The sequence below is a fragment of the Falco biarmicus genome, chromosome 5 (assembly GCF_023638135.1).
Source record: "Falco biarmicus isolate bFalBia1 chromosome 5, bFalBia1.pri, whole genome shotgun sequence".
NCBI lineage: Eukaryota > Metazoa > Chordata > Aves > Falconiformes > Falconidae > Falco > Falco biarmicus.
In genome coordinates this window covers 14448468-14468265 of record NC_079292.1, presented here as the reverse complement: position 1 = coordinate 14468265, position 19798 = coordinate 14448468, and the positions used below count along the sequence as shown (strand labels likewise).

At 36.4% G+C, this 19798-nt stretch overlaps 1 protein-coding gene across 1 annotated transcript in view; it reads right to left on the bottom strand.

Annotated features, from left to right (window-relative positions):
- Positions 1–19798, bottom strand: part of BMT2 (base methyltransferase of 25S rRNA 2 homolog) — a 36129-nt gene that overhangs the window by 12042 nt on the left and 4289 nt on the right. The window contains exons 2-3 of the mRNA XM_056340392.1: positions 12137–12278; positions 3579–3734 (exon numbers count right to left, since the gene is read on the bottom strand). Of these exons, the coding sequence (XP_056196367.1) occupies positions 3579–3734; positions 12137–12278 (298 nt within the window). The remainder of the gene's footprint in view (positions 1–3578; positions 3735–12136; positions 12279–19798) is intronic.

The following is a 19798-nucleotide window of genomic DNA, read 5'->3' as shown; positions in this document are numbered from 1 at the left end:
TTTCAGCACTGTAAATCTGAAGTCAGATTCCTCAGTGAGAATATAACTGTAATCTAGATGACGATCAGCAATCCAGTGACTTTGTTAGAAATTTAGTCTTTCTGAATTAATTGATAACCACCTTTCAACCATGTTTCATAATGATTTTCAGTTAAAGGCAGCATTAAATGCAAGAGATGTACTTTGCCACTGTAGGTAACTTGCAAGCACACCTGGAATCCCATTCTTTAATGCATTAGTGTATAGGCAGAAAACCAAAATGTGAATAGTTAAGAGAGCAGGAACTGGTAAAGAAGAGTACCATAACCTGGGAAATGAGTGCATTTTAAGTATATCCCACATTTGTTTTTCAAGAACGTTACTAAATGGACTGCAGTGCTTGATTTATCAGCCCCCTTAAAAACGCACCTATTATTCAACTAGGTGCTGTACAGGTAAGTGACATTTTTTCTTCAAAGTAGATAGAAATAGAGCAGTTACACGACCATAAGGAAAGTCACTTTATCTCTGAAATTCATCACTTCAAGCGCTGATCTCCTAGTTTACAGTTTTTAGTTACTCTAGTATTTATCAAGAATGAGAGGGGAAAAAAATTCAGAAGCCTTATGCTGCTGTCAGAAGAGCAGAACAAAGCTAGATATCTGGTTCTGAGTGGCAATATTGGTATGCCTCAAATCTTTTGTAACATCCATGCGTAAAGATATCTAATGGGAAGGTCTAGCTTGCTGAGATACATATGAAAGAAGGAATGATAGGTTGTACCTTAAGAGACAGTCAAACCAGCAGCTGAGAAGAATCCATACCAAAAAGTTGTGATTTTTGCCATTAAGGATAAAAAGGAAGACTGCTTAATTTGATGGGAAAAAAAAAAAGAAAACAATACTGAAAAAGAGAACAAAGAGGGGACTGATTTATTGAAGGGAGGAGCTGTTAAACAGCAGATAACAGCCACTTATCTTGCAAGACTGAGACACTTTGATGTCCAGCTTCACAACAGGTGCAGTTGTAATGCTAGAACTCATTCTGGGATGGAAGTACTGTGGACAGTACATTACTTTTCATATAGATGAAAGTAAAAAAAAGCAAGACTGTTCATATTAGTTATTTCTGTGAAACTCCCCAAGTTTAATCTGGCAAAGAGGTGAGCAACACGAGCAGCTGGAAATGAGTTCAAAGTAGTTGAGTGACTACCTTGAGATGCAGTAAACTTTGCACTTCTGGTTCTTATGATATTGCCTGCCATCGCCTGTAAGAGCTGGCTGAGTGCTTCTTACTTCTCTCTACATCTCCCAGAGTCCTTTTTACTACCTGTGGAACTTTTTATTCCTGAGCTAGCTTTGCTCCTTACCAGGCAAGGTACAGTCTACTATGGCTTGCCAGTAAAAGTAAACTCAGAAAGAGCTCTCACATGAGCAACCTGTTTTTAATACTACGGGAGAGGATTATTTATGGGAAGAACAAAATTATTGTGTTTACACTTCCCAGAGTACAACAAAATGTCACAGGCTTAGCCATACCTATAGACAACCTCACAACTCTTACTTGTAGTGTTACATGACCAGAACGGAGCAACAGTGCTTGCAACAAGTGTGTGCGCATAGGTTCCCCCATATCCCTTGTACCAAGACTTCACCAAGATTCAGACTTCACTAACTGACCAATGTAGACATGGTGGAAAAGCATTTCAGGAGCAAAGTATGCATTGTGTAATACACAATTCATTTTCATCTGATTAACTCTGTAGTTTCTTCTATAAAGCACATAGGAAGAAACTGAATTTTGATTTCTCTGGGCAGTAACTTAGAACAGCTGTCCCTTGTAGCTTTAAGGTCTGTACAGCTACTAAAACCCTTACTATCAGTTGTTGCTTACTCAGGTAAATATTATGAATCTTGCCTTTGCCATGTGCGTCTTTACTGATTTTTTTTTTAAGTCTTAGGGATGAAGAGAAAAAATCATCATTAACTATATTAAAAAATACTTTTAAAATTATTTTAAAATAATAAAACCTTCTCTACTAACTACTTTGTATACACACTAGTCAGAACAAAAGGTAAGGCTACAGACTACTGGTAACAAGAAGAAACTCGTGTGAAATTAGCTCCACAATGGCCATTATTATAAAGTATGAAGACAGAGCACATACAAAGAGATAACTAATGCTTTATCATAACAAGGCTCCCACTGGAAGACAAAGACAAGTAGTGTACGATCATCAAACCTATTGATTTAAACAAAGTACCACCAATAAACTGCTATCTATAGTAATGTTAAAATTATGTGTTAACAATTGCCAGCATTATTGGGATGTTATAAGGTATTAGTATCTCATCAGCCCTTTGTGCAAAAGTGCCTGGCAGTTTTTATTAAAAACAGGTGTTTGTTTGAGGCTGACTTAGCAAAATGAGCACTAAAAAGAGGAGCCTGGGGGAAGTCAGCTTATGAGAAGCCCCTGCCTTCATTTTGGAAACATCTGGTTTGTTTTGTCATAAGAGGACAACAAGGGACAAAATGTTTTCATTTTGCATGTAACTATTCACCTACATTGGCATTTGGGATCTTTATGCCTTTTACAACTTTACAAACATGAGAAACCACAAAGATACCAGCTCATACGGATAGACATCTGCTAATAATATTATTAACATGCTCGTTCCTTTCCTAACTAAAACCATATCCAACTTAAGCACTGATCATAGAAGACATGCTACAATAATGAGAAAAATCTCTTCACAGAATGGAAAAAATATTGCAGACAGTTGTAATAATTGGTCTATAAAGTATACGACACAAGTCATAAGCGTAACATTCGATGATAATATGCTTAGACATTCATTATTCCATTATACTTGCAAAATATTGAATTCTTTCCATCGTGTATGGAATAGCCACAAACATGACCCATGTTATTTAGGAAAAATAGGAGGGTGGGACTGTAACTGAAATAAAGTTACTCTTGAATGCCAAAAATAAAATTCTTACTTGAGTGAAGGTCAAAAACAAAATTAAAACTGTTGTTAGGAAAATACCTCAAGGATACTACAACTTCTGCAGAGCCAGTCATCAGAAAGCTAGCACATTTAAAATTAAGGGTTATAATTCAAAATTGCTTTTGAAGTGTATAATTGGAATCAAGAGTTTCTCTGCAATTATTTATGAAGAGAAAGTTTTAAGTACTCCGATATTTACATTTCGCACTTAGTACTTACATAAGCAATTGACTTTTCAACAGTGCTGAACAGCCATTAGATTCTAACTTAATTAACATCTCCCTTATTTCACCTCAAGGTTTAATATAAATTGCATTGCACACCAATGACATACGAAAGTGAAATTGCTCTAACACTTAAATGAAGATGACTCAGTTGTCATTCTCAACCAGTTTTTTTTATGGCATCCATCAAAATATACTACAACGTAAGTATTTCTCAAAACATGTACGTATTCACATGAAAATACCCTTTCTTAACTATTAAAAATACATCAGATTGATCTAATATGGGGGAAAAAATGTCCAGGTAGAGTCTTACCAAAGCCGGGGAGGGGGGGGGGGAGCTTGGAAAACAAGTAAGACTTACTCTTCTGTTATAGCTTCATGATTTGTCAAGCCAAAGTTTGGCAAAGGATCTTCAATCTTGGGAGCTGGAGTGGTGTTCGAAGCAAGAAGTGCTCTTTTTTCATCTTTTTCAAGTGCTTTTCTTTTCCCACCGTTCTGAAAATATTCTCGGCATACACTGAAAAAGACAAAAAGAAAAATTCCCCAGAAAAACAGAATGCTATTTGTGGTCATTACTATAGATAAGACACAAGACAGAGGTTTAAGAGATAGAAGTGCTGTCAGCTTTTAGACATGTCCGGGTTTTACTGCAACTTTGGTAGATCAGCTTTAGGAAAGATGCAATACACCCAAAGAGACATGGGAAGTCACATGGTGTTTTATTCCCAAAAATTAGGCTGTAAGTCACAGTTGAGTAAACAGATTAAAAATAGTTTTATCTGGACAGATCTTTAAAGCAAAACTGCCGAAGTCTTGTCAGAACATCACCAGAGGGTACACTTCAGCTGTCACCTGAGCACCACTGTTCTTCACCAAGGTGAAAAGAATTATTAACTAGCTCCCCATAAATGCAAGGGCTTTTGAAACGCTCGTGTCTTAAAAGGCACATAATGTGGGGGAAAAGGAACATAATCTAGGCCTATGGGCTAAGTTACATATACCAGTTTTTAATTTTAATTGACTCTGCCTGGGGTGTTTTTAAGTAACTGATATCTGCAGTAGCTGTATTATTGTGGAAGACGTACTTTAGCTTCCCATTTTTTCCCCCACACGTAATTATTTCGCTAATAGGAACCAGAACAAAACAATCTGATCATACTTCAACAGAAACGTTAACTAGTTTAAAGCAATGAATGTTATAAAAAAAGTTTAATTGCACCTGCATACTTCAACCAGTAGTTCAGCACTAGGGTATGAGAAGCAAACATTATGTTAGAAAATAACTGAATTCTGTCTACAAAATAGAACTAGAATTGGAAACAATTCATTGCTCAAATTAAAAAGCCTGACTCACCCTGTACAAAACAGTATTTTTAATTAGATGTGCCAGCCAAGTATTTGCATGGAACGTTTCACAGAAATAGTACTTGTTTGAATGTTTTCGTAACAACCCATTTTTATGATGTTTTCTTGAAATTCACTCAATTTTCCTCTACCAAAGCTGCAGAGGTTTGAAGGAAACATTCCAGAAAACATAAATTCAAGCGTAGTTTAATAACACCTTATACAAAGCAGGGTCAAGATAACATAGTATTTCACATTACATATTCAGGAAAGGACATGTTGGTATAACACTGCATTTAAATCACAAATAGAGACAAGGATTTGGAATACACAGGCCTTACCTAAGTGTTGGTGCTATTATATGCACCAAATATATCCAGCCACTCCACCATATAAGATGTGAAGGAAAAGAGTCGTTACATTTGAGTTTCTTGAGTATGTAAAGGGAAACATACACAATCAAACAGAAATTGCTTTACTCCAAGATGGTAGAAAATGATCACCTTGAATCAGTAAACATATAATTACAGTAGCACATTATGTCCAGGTTTCTAATTCTTGCCATAAGGGGGGTAAAAAAAAAAAGTTAGCCTGGACACATTCCTGTGCTGACATGCTTATAGGACCTCAAGATCAAAACTGACCTGTCTAAAACTCAAAGCACAAGCAAGTTTTACTTGCTTAAGTAGGCCCTAGGCATTATTGCACTAAATATAAAAAGTCTAAAACGCTGACAGTAACCTTAGAGCAGAAAACACAGCTATGTAAGAAATAAACTCAGTAAACATTGTATTTACAATCAACAAGTTTATTGTTGCAATTCATCAGCAACCAAAGCTATTTTCAGACCAAAGAGAAGTGAGGTGTAATAAAGAAATAAAATCCACATCTTAACAGTATGGGGCAACATCGCATGCAGAAGCATGAACAGCAGTCGAGGCTGCAATACTCTCAGATATATAGACTGTGAAACCATACCAACTCCATTCATTAGAGACTGTATGTATGGAAAACCAACAATTCTAAAATTAAGAAAGTTAAAGCAGAAGTAGCTAGTCATTTAGCTTAGCAGGGACGAGATTTAACACATCAGGAAGCCAAAGAAAAACCTAGAAAACACACTTGAATTATTGCTGGTATGCTAATAGAAGTCTATTTTCACTGTATTGTGTTATTTGTTCATAAGCATATGACCAATGTAAAACTATTTAGTTCTGTGTCATTTAGTCAAAGAAATGAAACAAAACAAACCCCTTTTTCCTCACAATTTATCAGTCACCTTGCTACTTTGTTAGCATCTTGCAGTCTTTACATTTTTATTTTAAGTCTTTTTTTCCTCATTACATGTCTTAAAAAAATCCAGAATCAGATGCTGACATTTAAGTTGCAACATATTAAAAAGTTCACAACCTCAGGAGAATGTATTGCTTTTTCCCCTTGACTACAAATGTTACCAACCTTTTAACTCCCTAGAAGCGAGTGTTGCCCCGCTTGACACTTGATGAGCTGTTGCACTGGAGAACTACCTACTCCGAGTGTAGTGTAAGCTCCTCTCATCACGGAGAAGCCATTTCTTCCTCACTGGTACTGGTGCAAATAAGTGTTTTTTCCATCCTTCTACCCCTTTCTATCATGTCATCTGAGCTCTCATAATTCTATATTCTTCTTAACTGATCTTCCTTGTCAGCACATAAGACTTTATCAGTCAGCCATGAGAGGAAGCATCTTCTTTTCTACTCCTGGGTAGACAAGAGGGGCCAGAGCCACACAGACTGCAAGCTGGGTGAAATTCTTCACATTCAGATCCCAGTCTGTATACCCATGCAGTACCACAAGGAATAAAAAGAAAAAAAAAACAAAAACAAAAAAGCCCCCAACCAAATCCACCCATCCAAACAAAAAACCACCAATCAAAAAACCCCAGGCAACACTACACTTCATAACCACTGAGGGTTATCGCCATTTTACACCTTTCTGAAATCACAGTGATTCTGGCAGGACTACTGCATGTTGCCCTTTTGGCTCCTGAGGCCTCAGAGGAGCTGTGCACGTACTCCGCTCATTGAAGCAGACCTCACACCTACTGTGGAGTAACAGGGAGCATGTGAGCAGTCACTGCACAACAGGTAACCAGAGGTAATGCACTCTGTAGCTTACTTCATGGTAACTTGTTGATGTAGCCATATGTTTAACTTCACGGCCATTACAAGCTCTCATTGATCACACTGTGGTTTTGAGTATGCTGTTATGTAAGACTCTACATTTAACAACTGTCCAAATTAATGAACAGAGCATCTCAATTACCTACAAAGAAAAAAAATTAAGGGATCTGTTTTATAATTTCGAGAGCTGACATGGCTCCATTTTTAACTGACATTCAAGCGTTCAGTCTTTGATGATACAATATTAGCTCTACAATTAATATACTTGTTTGTGAAGAATTACGCAATGTAAATGCTAACTGAACTAACACTTACTACAGTTTACTCAAACTGCAAAATAAACACTTCAGGTCTAAATTGTTCAAGTTTGCTGGCAGAGGAATGGGTGAAGTATAAGTTCATGTCTTCGCTTTAAAAATAGAATAAATAGTAACAAAATCATTGAGGTATTTCCTCAGTGCAACTTATTTCCTATTCTTCCTTAAATGTTAAACAACCTTTTTAAGTTCAAGTTGACCCCATTCTCCACCATTTGGGCTGGACACATATAGGGAGTTTCAGTAAAAGCCAATATGAATACATATTAATTTATTAATACTCTCCAGAAATTAAAGAGAAGCTTTGTTTTCAAATACAGTGACCAAAACCAAGGGATTCAATAGGTTATATAATAATAAAAAGAAAAAACTATTGAGGGGAGCATTGCCAAAGAAACACAATATGAAATGTAAAACCCATGAAAGAATCAGTAGTTTGTTCTTGTTGAGTAATAACGAACAACTACGTGAAAGCTGGCATGGTCAGCTTTTATCATAGCAAAAAGCAGTTTCTGATGGCTGTCATCAGTTCTTGAGGGTTTCAAGCAGCCAATTTTACAAGCTAAGAACTGACACAGACCATTTTTTTCCCCTTCTGCTTTATAACAAGGAAAAGGTGATCTTAACATACGTTCCTTATAATGTTCACTAACCAAAACCTAATATTGAAGATGAAGTTTGGGAGAGTACAGAGAAATAACATACTTCCCTTTAGAGCTGAAAGTCTGGACTTCTTGTCATGGTTTGTCTGCAAAACATTTCTCCCTTTCTCCCACACACTGAGGAATATGTTTATTAATGTTGACTGACAGAGCTGCTGGCCTGAAAAAGAGCGTAAACTCTTCTATAGGTTTAACCTACCCACCCCCTAACCTCTAAAGAAAAATCAAAGAAGGGAGAATTCTCAATTGCCCTTACACACATTAATCATACCTAGAAGAGCAGAAAAGTTTCCTCTGGACTGGGAAAAATTTTGTGATTCTCATGCGCACCCAGCTTTGGGTTATGGAAATCCTGTATTCAGCATAGGTGATGGCACTAGGTTTCTCAATTTAAAGCATTATAATTTTTTATCATCACATTTTGTTATACTTCAAGTTGAGAAACTTGTATACAATACATTTTTCATTTTATTTTTCATATTTGGTCTCAGTTCTAGGGTTTTGACACATTTTCCTTTTTGAACATCCATTCAGTCTTCCAAACCCAAACAGGATCAACTTTCCGGTTCTAGCAGAGACCTTTTATTCTCAAAGATCCTTGAAGAGATTACTTAGCCTTCTCGACTTTTAACTAGACAGTTCCAGTTTCTAAAAAAAAAAAAAAAAATCTCCAAGGCTTTTGCAGAAAAAAAAGATTTTTGATCATTTCTTTGTCTTTCTTGGGGTTGAGCTGTTATTTGTTATTTTTTAAATGCAGTGGCCAAGGTGATGTTTTGGCTAAGAGCAATATTAGAAGTCAGAGGACTACTTTGCGCATCTTGTGGACAATCTCATTAACACACTCCAGTATAATATTTGCCTTTATTGGAAAAGCATCCCATGACTGTTTCATTTTCAGCTTGTGGCCTGCTACAGAATCCAAATGGTTTTCTAAAAGACTGACACAACCAATTACTCCCTGGTCTGTATTTGTATAGTTGACAACACTGTTAATTTTAATCCTGCTCTCAGAGTAACAGTTCTTTGCTGTTTGGTCTCATTTGCAAATTTAATAAACAGACATTATTCTAGCAGATTGCTAATGAAAATATTGATTAGTAATGGATGCAGGGACAAACACTGACAGAGTCCTCAGTAAATCACATTTTTAAGACAAGCTTCTAACATCTATTCTCTGCAAGTTTTTCCAAAGAGTTCTGTACTCACCTGATATTAGCTTCATCAAGACTACATTTCTTCAGTTTGCTCATGAAACAGTCAAAAAACTTTTGAAAAAAGGCAGGTCTAGATAGTGTTTTGTCATGATAGTTAGAAGTACAGACCTTTTTTTTTTATTATAAAAAAAATAGCCAGGTCAACACAAGTCTTAACACTGCAAAAGCAACAGAAAGAAGCAAACCTGCTGGTCTAGCTTATTTTGTTCTAACTAGAACCAGAACAGGCTGGCATTCATTGTCCATACAAAAGGTTCACCAGCCTACCTATGCCAGCAAAAATTAAGAGTTAGGACAATTATTCAGGGTAAACCAACTTTAAACCAAAATAGGATAAGACAAGGTTTTGTGTTGTAATACGAATGAAAGAAACCCAGAAACATTAATTTCCAAATACCATTTGTTACTCTGTATTCAGTTTTCTAAAGATATAAAAAGAAAGCAAGGGTAAAGACAGTTGAGTGTTATCCAGGCTTTTTACACAACCACTCAGGGGATCATTGACCTGCATCTGGAAGGGGGTAACATTTTAATCCCTCTTCCCCCTGCCCCTCTCCCCAGTTAACAGTTGTATAATGTCACCCTGAAACAACAAATAAAACTGGCCCTATACAGTGCAGCGTATGGTCATCAGCACAGTCTATGATGCACTGCCTTCCATCTTACAGAGTTTCTAAGGTCTGGATATGTGCTTGTTTAATTCAACAACTAACAAAAGTAAAATAAAAAGTTTTATGACACCTGGTTTAAGAATTAATGTCAGAACAAGCATTTTTTCAGTGTCTTCAATTAAATAGCTAGGCTGAATTTTGAAAGGAGAACCCTACTGTATTCTCTGATTTACTTTATCAGGTGCTGGTTTGTAAGAGAATACAAAGAAAATGAAAGGAAAAAAAAGTGTTTTTTTTAACTAGCGGAAACAACACTTCTCAGATTCAGACCTCTGAAAAGTTCTTTCTTCAGTTTAAAACAAAAAAAGCTTAGACTATCCTTTCTTCAGCAGGCATACACCAGTGGTTCCAAAGTATTTTCAGCATTCCACCCCCAAATTAAATTTCATCTAATACACATCAACTACCTTCCTGCTGTCATGGTGACAGCACTGAGCAAAAACTTTCACTGAAGTCTCATGCAAGTTCTCTTCCGTGCAATTACACACCCAAACACAAGGAGGAGTAAAATCCGTGGGACCTGCCATCTGTATGGCATAATTCTTGGCCCTTTGAGAAGGAACAAAAAAACCCCTGTGCAACACAATGTCAATCTGATGTGTTCTGGCATCTAGCCATCCAGGCTTTGGTTTAATCAGAGACAAACAGAAGTGAAGAGTACCCCTCTTTTTCTACAAATGTAAAACTCCTGACCCCTTGACTTTGCAAATTGAGAAGGTATGTGTGCTTTAACTGAAGTTTTATACTGATTCTTTTCTTAATATGAGTTCATGCTGCAAGGTCCAAACTGGACACTTGCTTAAGTGTTTACTTTGTAAATCTTGTAGGAACTAGAAACAGAAACCAAGTGCGACAGAGCCAAAAACCTTCAATACAGAGGCCATGAACTGTTCCTCCCCTGTCCACAGGGAACGTTTCCCAGCCCTACAGGGTAACAGACAAGCTTGCCACAAGCTCAGGATACTGTTTAATTGAAACTAAAGTAAATGCACACAGCTCTATTGAAAAACTTTTCACATATTAGTTGACAATCAAATTGTAAGAAAATATCAAGCAATATTCCATGGGAATCTGCCCTGGGTCCTGTATAATTAGTTTTTGCACAGATAACCTGAACACTGGAACAGTCAGTACTCCTCTTAACTGATCTGCAAACAATGCCAAGCTGAGGCAGGGGGGGGAAAAGATGCTGCAAGTCACAGTATTAGTATTCAGTATGATTCAAGAGAGTGTAATTTAGTGAAGAGAAATACAAATATCAGCATTTCCACAGAAGTAATGAATAGCACAAATACAAGAAAACAACTAGCAACTAAGCAAGCCTGTAAAAAAGAAACAGGCAGTTGGGATCACAAGTGAACATAATCAATGCCAAAACCAAACATAAAAGCCAAAAAACCCACAGAAAACCCACCAAACAAGGTCAACAGCATAAACAAGAGTTTACTACAACCTCAATAATATTTATTTATCCCTGACAAGGCCATTAGAACACTATCCATTTCGGGGCATAGTTCTTTACAACAGATTAACCTCTCTTGCAACTGGAATAAGGATACACAAAACTTGTCCAGAAAAAGATATGCAAAAAAACCCCATAGTTAAGTTTAAGTTAAAGGGTAAAATATTGATATGTAAAGGAATGGTTTTCAAATATTTAGAAGTCTATGGTAGGGAAAAAGGAAACTAGCTTGTTATTACTTGCTGCATTTCCAGAAGCCACAGAACAGGTTGAGTTGCCACCAAGATGTATTCTAGATGAATTGTTTCACAGTCATTCCTCCTACTTTTTTTTTTTTTGTTTTATGGGCTCAAAGGACCCATATAATGAATTTAAATTTAACGATACCATATCTGCTGTTCTTTAATGCCTTTTGCTCTGCACTTTGCAACACTCACTTGCAGAACCTACAGACTGGCACAGAAGATTATTTTCACTTGTATAAAGTCATTCCCAAAGACAGAACCATTGATAAATTCTCTTCCCAGTTAGATTTCAACAATATTTTGTTTTATTCTGCCATACAAATTCCATGGTATGCCTTGGATGCTGACTGCATGCAGGAATCCTAAGTGACCAACATTTCTCCTTTTAGGAATTTGTTTTCCAAGTATTGAAATATTTTAGCTGAACTCACTTAATGACTTTACAAATAGGAAAACCCAACAAAAATTAGATGCTTATGACATATAGGAATTTAAAAGTTTAAAATCCACTTAAAACGAGTTTCACAGAGGTTAAAGTCTGCTGCAAGAGATTGAGACTCGAAAATTAAGCACCAGAGATTGGCATTTAGGAATCAAACACTATTGGACACACAAACCAAACCAAAGCCCTGAAAAATTACACTTCATAAGCTATTTCCTTAGTAAGCTGGAACAGTAAGAAGCCGTTTGTTTTAGAAAGTAATAAATCATTAACATCTTATAAACAAATATAACAACATGTTAAAAACCAGCAAAAAAGCAAAAAAAAAATGTTTAAGCCTGTATTAAATTATTGCAAGTAGAAGTGTATAATTGTGTCTTTCAAATACATTAAGACTTACCTGCAACACCATTCAATTCGGCCTTCCCCTTCACAAGTTTTTGCCCAGTGATTATCTGCAAGGTTTTTCATTGCCACAGCATATTCACACAGAGTTTCTTCATCCTCACAGTGCTCACGCCAGATCTTATCAAAGTCTCCCACTAAACAAAACAACACAACAACAAAAACATGTGCACATTAGATACAAAGCAGTTTATTATCTCCATGGCAAAATCCCCATCTTCCAGTTAAAAGATGTTACATAATGCCCCAAGATATTACTTCACCTGCATGCAACAAAAACAAGGTCCCCTTTCTCTAGTTAAACACACACACAAAAAAATAATCCAGGGTTTGAAGGAAGGGACTATCAAGTACTTGAGAAGCTAGTAGTATTCTCAGTATACTGATTTTGTTCAGTTTGCTCTGTGAAATTCAAGTCCCCAGGAAGTTTCACTTTCAGGTTTCTGTGCATAAGCATTAATGTGACAAACATTTTAGAGATGGAAGACTGAAAGATTTTCTAGAACATTCATGCTCATGGCAAATACTGTGGATGATATTACATGTAACAATACCAAAAAAAGTTTAACCCAGAATACAGATTTCTATGGATACATTGGAAAAGGAATTGAAGCCTTCATTGATGTCTGCCTAATCTAGCCAGTCCCAATGAATTTGCTTCTAGGGGACAGTATGGAACAATCAAACTATGGTCAGGAAATCACAGGTAAACTCGCCTGCTGATCCCTAGGGACAAATTTATTTCCATGCGCATCACCTTGCTGAAAAGAAGTCTTGCAGATTAAGTTTGTCACTTCGAAGTCATTAAATGTGATTTCCCTCTCTTTTGCTGCTAAGTATCCACTTCTGCTAGTTTGCTTTACATAATGTACTGCTAAACAAAAACAAGGTAAATGCTAGTCTGGCTAGCCACAAGTCTTACTGTGGTTTCTATAGCACGCAACCCCCTGGTATACCTTACTTAAAGGATATTTCTGCCTTAAAGAAAAACTCTAGTACAATCTTCACTAATTCCTTCTGTTTCTTAGTCACAAACGTGAGTACGCATCTTTTATATATATAAATCTGTAGAATAAAAATTATCTACTGATTTTGCACCTACAAGCTGACACAGCTAAAAACAAGTTTTCAAGAGCAGAGTTACACTTCAAGGTTTCACATGGTTCCAGACCAGGTTTTGTAGCAACTTCATATTAAAAATATTTTAAAAGTATCAAGCATAAGCTAACTATTAATGTCTGCTAAAGCCTGCAAGTAGCTTACCATATGACCTGTCCTTCTCATACCAGTAAGAGATTTCTGTTCCTAACCCACTTATGGCAATTTCTTCGATGTGCTTTGTTTTAACTAGCAGTAAATAACAGATTTCTTCCAGTAGCAATCTCTTTTTTGCCCTCATGCAAAGTAGTAACAAGGTCTTACCTCACCTGTCCTCCACTTAAGAGCAAGACTGGGTATGACAGACAAGTATAGACAGCTGCATACTTAGAAAATTTAAACCAACCATCCAGGTTACTCCCTGTTCAAGTTTGGGTTAGGGAAGTCACTGCAATTTTCTCTTCTAAAATAATCATCTAGCACACTTGTACAATCATCAAAATGAGTCATGTTTAAAATTAGGTGTTTATACTCCCTTGTGTGAGATGGAAGGTGAGATGGAAGGGAGTGGCCATGATTTAGTTTTAACAAAATAGGAAGGCTAAGCAAGAAATCACATTCTACTTGCTACTCAACTAGCACATATAAGAAAGTTCTTAGGCTGGACAAAAGAACATAGCAATATTTGAGAGATAGCCCTCATTATTTCCCAAATGATCCAAGTTCAAGGAGATATGCTTAAAAGAAAAGGTGGTCATGGTCACCAACTGACCACCCAAGACACAGGCAGGCCCTCACAGGGGTTACTACCAAAACCTGTGGGTCACTTTTCAAGAGCTTTCAGGAAAGCTTTGTGTAAAAACAATCATGCAGGACAGAACATACTCTACTGGCAAAAAAAGAGCAAGAAATGGTATAGACAGTGGCCTACCAGCAAAGGGGGCAAAACAAGCATAACTCCTATGAATCTTTATTTCTTGTGTCAGTGCAGTGCAGAACTTATACAGCACCAAGCCAGAAAGCACTAGCCAAGTTCAAAGTGTATTTCCAATGGCCAGTTATGGTGCAATTTAGATAAAGTTTCATTTTCTGACACAATACTCTGAATGTTAATGCATGTTCCAGACAACTGCAAAATACCTGAATGACATGTAGCTGCTAAAGTTTTGTTTCAAGAATACACTACTAATTAGAAAAAAGTAAACAAGTGAACACTTCCTGAGGGAAAACATCACAAATACAACATCCCACATTTAATATTGTTCTTTTAGTCCACTACTTTATTTGGTCTATTCTTAAGCAATGATACTATTTCCAAACACCACTTCTTAAAAATTAAGAAATAGATGGGTAAGAAGAACTATGCAAAGACCAGACATTCTTATCTTAACTAGCCTCCACTAGTAACTTACTACTTTTTTATAGCAAAGTAATGATGCCTCCTAACACCAAATACTGCTTATAGCAACTCTTACTATTTCCTTCCGAACAAGGTAGTTTGCACCTCTCTCTGAAAGTCAGGTGAGGGTCAAAAGAGTCCACAGATAAGGGATCTTGAATTTAGATATACAGCAACAGACCTAGAGGTGACTACTAGCACTCTGAGACATGAACTTTGGGTTACTACAGAGCTGCCTATGACAGCAACAGCTTCTTGGCACTCAGCTAGTAGGAAAATAAAACTGAATGATAAGGACTATTAGGAGAGATAGTCAGAACAAAAGTGAAAAATTCATCACAAAGTAATTCTGTCACACTTCCTATATCAAGTCTGGGTGAACTTCCAGTTTGTTTTCATCTACCAATACAGAACGTCTAGAGATACAGAAAATGGCAACATGGGGCAGATACAGTACAGCTTCTGTATGAGGAACACCTAAATAGAGGTAAGGAAAAGGCAAAAGCAGGAGGGGACAGAACTCCGCAAGATCAGAAGTGACAGAGGGAAGGTAAGTATGGAACAACTTCTGGTTGTTCTGGGAGTAGGAGACATTCAGGAAAAACATAAAAAAAAAAAAAAGACAGCTTCAAAGCAAAAAAAAAGTTACTTCTGGACAAAACGTATAATTACACTTAAAGTTCATGTAGTGGAGCAAGCTAAGAGAAGAAAGTCTGGGACAAAGTCCATATTCAATGATGCAGTTTTTAACACAGGAGGTCCTAGACTATGAAATCGCCGAAAGACAGAGTGAAGCAAGTCTAAAGTGATGCTCCAGCAGCATTTCTCATATATTCTTGTTTAAGCATCTGCTGTTGACCCACTGTCAATACTGGGCTTGATATGATGCCTGTTTGCCTGTCCTTTCATTAATGTAAGCTCCAGAACAATTGCAGACAGGGTCATCTTAACACATTGTCACAAATGCACGGGGACTTTCAAAGAAGGGTCTGAGGTCCAGTTTTCCTTGAGCAACTACCATGGTAGTGTGTTGCTTTGGGTTCCCCTCCCCATTCTTCTCCAGGGTGAGCTTTGAGAAGACACAGACAAGTGCATTAGATTTACAGGAACTTTAATTCCATAATCATGCTCCAAAACAGAGTTGAAAATGCAAATAATGAGATTTTTGAGGTAGTGACTACAACAGGTCTTGCAACATCCACTTTCAAACCGATACCCAGAACACAGTAGAGCTAGGTATTAAAAATTTTCAAACAATACAATATAATCTACTGTGTATTAATTTTTCAAGCAATACATTATAACCCATGTGCAAATACTGCATTAACTCTAGTGGAGTTAAACATTTATTTATGAATCATTGCTTGTGTAACCAAAAAAACCCAGTAAAATATGCAGGAAGGTTTCACCACAAAACTAATGCTTACTAAAGATATAAGATAAATAAAATCTTCTGTTAAGCAATCAATAATGCTGTAAATTGAACATAAGTTTGTGGTAGGCTAATCTAAAGGAATAATAAAAAAAAAGGTTTGCATCTTCAATTGCACCTTAAAGTTAATATTTGATTTAGTGCATTAAACTTTTAATCTTGCATACTCATGACCATACTACAATCTGATGTGTAAGGCTACTTGACACTCTTACTATGCACTTGGAGATCACCTTTTACGCGATTTAAAACCTGTTTTGAGCACTGACTGACTTCAGAAATCTTCATACACTTCAGATCTCCATCAACAAACCAGTTATGCCAACATCCAGCTAAAAAGTGTGATTGGCAAGATTGGCTCACAACAGAAGTTTCACATACCTCTCAAATCACTACAGTGCCATTATTTTAAAATTTTTTCATGTTTGTTTTCCTCTCTATCCAGAATTGCCTAGCAAATAAATTACCTATTCTTAACCTTGATGATTAACTATTTCATTAAAAACAAAAAAAGCCCAAAGCCCACCTCCTTCCAGCAATTCTGTCAGTGAATAAATGACTGACCAACTTGCAGGTTTTTGTAACACAGCCTTTTCCAATGCAGTAACAAAAATCCAATACTATTTACCTAAAACAGAATAGTCCCTCTAAACAGTTTCCACTCACATTAATATTGCCCACATAATGGCTAAATCATACCCCAAACTCAACCACAGAGTAATCAGCAGTTGCTGAATCCCGTCAGAGAGAGAACAGGTCAGGCACGTTGAAGTTATTTTTAAATGATCCTAATTACAAGATAGTTTTAATTGTGGGTAACAGCAATAGAGACTTAACGTTAGTTGTAAGTTTCAACAACTGAAAACATTTTTAATAAAGAAAAAGAATCATACAAGCTCTGTAAGAACTCTCCTTATTCTACATTTATTTACAAGACTGTATCAAAGGTCCCCAGCACAGCATGAGCAGACCAGGTTTGCCATTCTTGGCAGGACAATTTCTCACCAGAACTCTTCTCTATAGGCAGCCTATTTTTAAGAACAAAACCCCAGCTTTCTTTCATCCTATTTTTGTTTGTCTTTTTTATTTCTAAGACATTTCTTTACAGAGTGTTAAATGTAATAGTCATTTAAGGTATATTTATGAAATAAATAGAAAAAAATCAGTCTTCTGCTTCTGATGGAACGAGTCATATCAACTAGTATTTTAAACAAAACACAATCCTCTATATAAAAGAAACAGAGCTCAGTTTTGCTAAAGGCAATATTTTTCATTTTTGAATGGGATAAAACCCCAAACAACTGATCTGAATAATTCCCTTTTATTAAGCAATAAAATAGTTAAGTCAGAGATTTAAAAGTACTATCTGCACCCACAAGACGAGCTTTGTAAGTACTATTTTCCTTAATTCCATCAGTGCTCTTCAGAAAAATAGTGCAGTCATCTCTGACAATCTCAAAAACAAATACTAAATACTTCATCACTGAACAAGATTTTGCATCCCAAAATTTAACTGAAATTGTGCGTTTAAACTTCAGGCAGATGCAATGTGGACTTAGATCTTAATCAACAACTCCCCCCAAAAGAAAGTTTTTTTAACATTCAAGGAAAACTGGAATTAGAACAGCCATTATTTCCTTTTGGAAAACTACAATTTTCTGAATTCAAAGTGGCTGTAATTGGGGCAGGGGGAAGACCAAACAAAGGTTTTGAAGTCTTGGCTACCGACATGCTGATAAAAATTTTAAATGTAAAACCCCACAATTTAACCCACTCCCTTTTCAATATGTCTATTTAACTCCTATGTACACCTTTAATGACTCTGGTAGAGAAGAAAATCAGCTCAAATACGTTGACCAACAATGAAAGCTAGGAACAGAAGTTACATATTCATGTTTGTACAATAGTTACTAATAAAGCTCTTTGAATTGCTCATTGGAAAAAGCAAACCTATCCCCACAATTAACAATCTGGATAACTTCAGATGACAGGCTGCTGGCCATAGCAACACCTAGCAAGATCTTTGAGCTTTCTTTTTTGTTGTTGATGGCAACAAACTGGGGAATGCAAAAAATCCATCTCATTTTCAGTCCCTTAAGACCACCTCTCACTGCTGGCAAGAGTAAACTAGCCTCTACAACATGCCAAAGTGTAAATGGGAAAAGCAACCCTACATAGTCCACTGCTCTAAAGCTGAAATCAAATTCCTATGAATATCCCAACAAAATTTCCTTATCTTGTCAGACTTGTCAGTTGAAATTTAGCTTTACTACTAAATGCCTGAATGCTGTGGCTATGATTAGTAAAATTAATTACATGAGAAATATCAGCTAATACTATGCTAGTCACAATTTTCAGTGTATACAAGATAAACTAGAAACTAACTGAACATCTGTCTTACTAAAACAGCATATCCAGTATTTCTTGTAAAAGACATTAGGTATTTTCGGCTTCACTGTTTTCCAGTTTCACATGTCTAAATACAGAACATGAACTTCAACTCAAAGTTAAAGCAACTGGAGCTAGTATTTTCCTTCTCTTGTCTGACCAGTGTTTGCTTTACATTTCTTAGGATTTACCTGAAATATTTCACAATAAAGTATTTTAAAAAATAAATAAATCATAGAATCTCCTTTTCTCTATCTATCTCAATATCAATGTTCCTCCCTTCTACTCACACAGAAAGGATTCATTTGACCAAGCATGGATCTCTACATCTGACCTGTCAAGTAAACTTCCTATCTATCTGTTTACACTAAACAGACTCCCAGGGCCCAATTCATCTGCCATTTAAAGCATCTACTGGGGGTCATCTTAGATCACCCTGAAGAATAATCTGTGTCTGTGATCTGGTGTAAATCTCTGATGGCTGTCACACAAACAGTGGGGAGCCCATTGGTGATAGTTTAAGCAATTACTGCCCTCAGGTGTTGGATTATTCTATAGGAACCTACCAGCCCTCTCTCTTCTTCCCCAAACCTGACTTTGTGGGATGGACTATGTGCTACACCTTAACACCACCAACACACAGATGAACACATTAACAAAACCTACTGATTTTGGTAGATTTGTGCAAACACAGGAGCAAAAAAAAAAAATCAGAAGCAACAGAGGCACAGGTAAAGATTTCATAATACTGACCCTGCAATTGGAACATCATCTTCCCTGCCAAGGCAATAAAGGAGCAGGGAAGAAGTTTACATATAGCTGTTTGTTCAGTGGCTGCAAGTCTGTATCGTAGCTTTTTTCAAAAATTTTCAAATTTTTCAAAAAAAGAGTTTTCAAAATTTGTGGACTAACTAATGATACCAGTGATTAAATCCCCCAAACTATAAAAACATTATGGGACTCCTAATGAAAGTTTCACTGCAAAACTGTGGTGTGCAAACTGGAAGGGCAATTGTATCAATGCTCATGTCATAAGATAGCATCAATTTTAATTAAATGGATTTTAGTTTGTATTGCTTGAAAATGTAACAGTATTATAAAATGTCCCCCTCTTCCAAGAAATTAATGCGAGTGGGGAAAAGACAAATGGAGATCTTGAAAACTTAGGTTTATTTAACAAAAAAAAAAAGTGTAACAACTGTTAACTTACTGTGTAGAGTTCAGTGACAAAGTTTTCCTGTCCTGTGAAAAATGCCACTATTTCAAACTGTTTCCGGTTTCACATCAGGAAGAACTTAAGCTCTCTCAAGGTTTTTCATGAAAAACATGAGAGAGGAAGA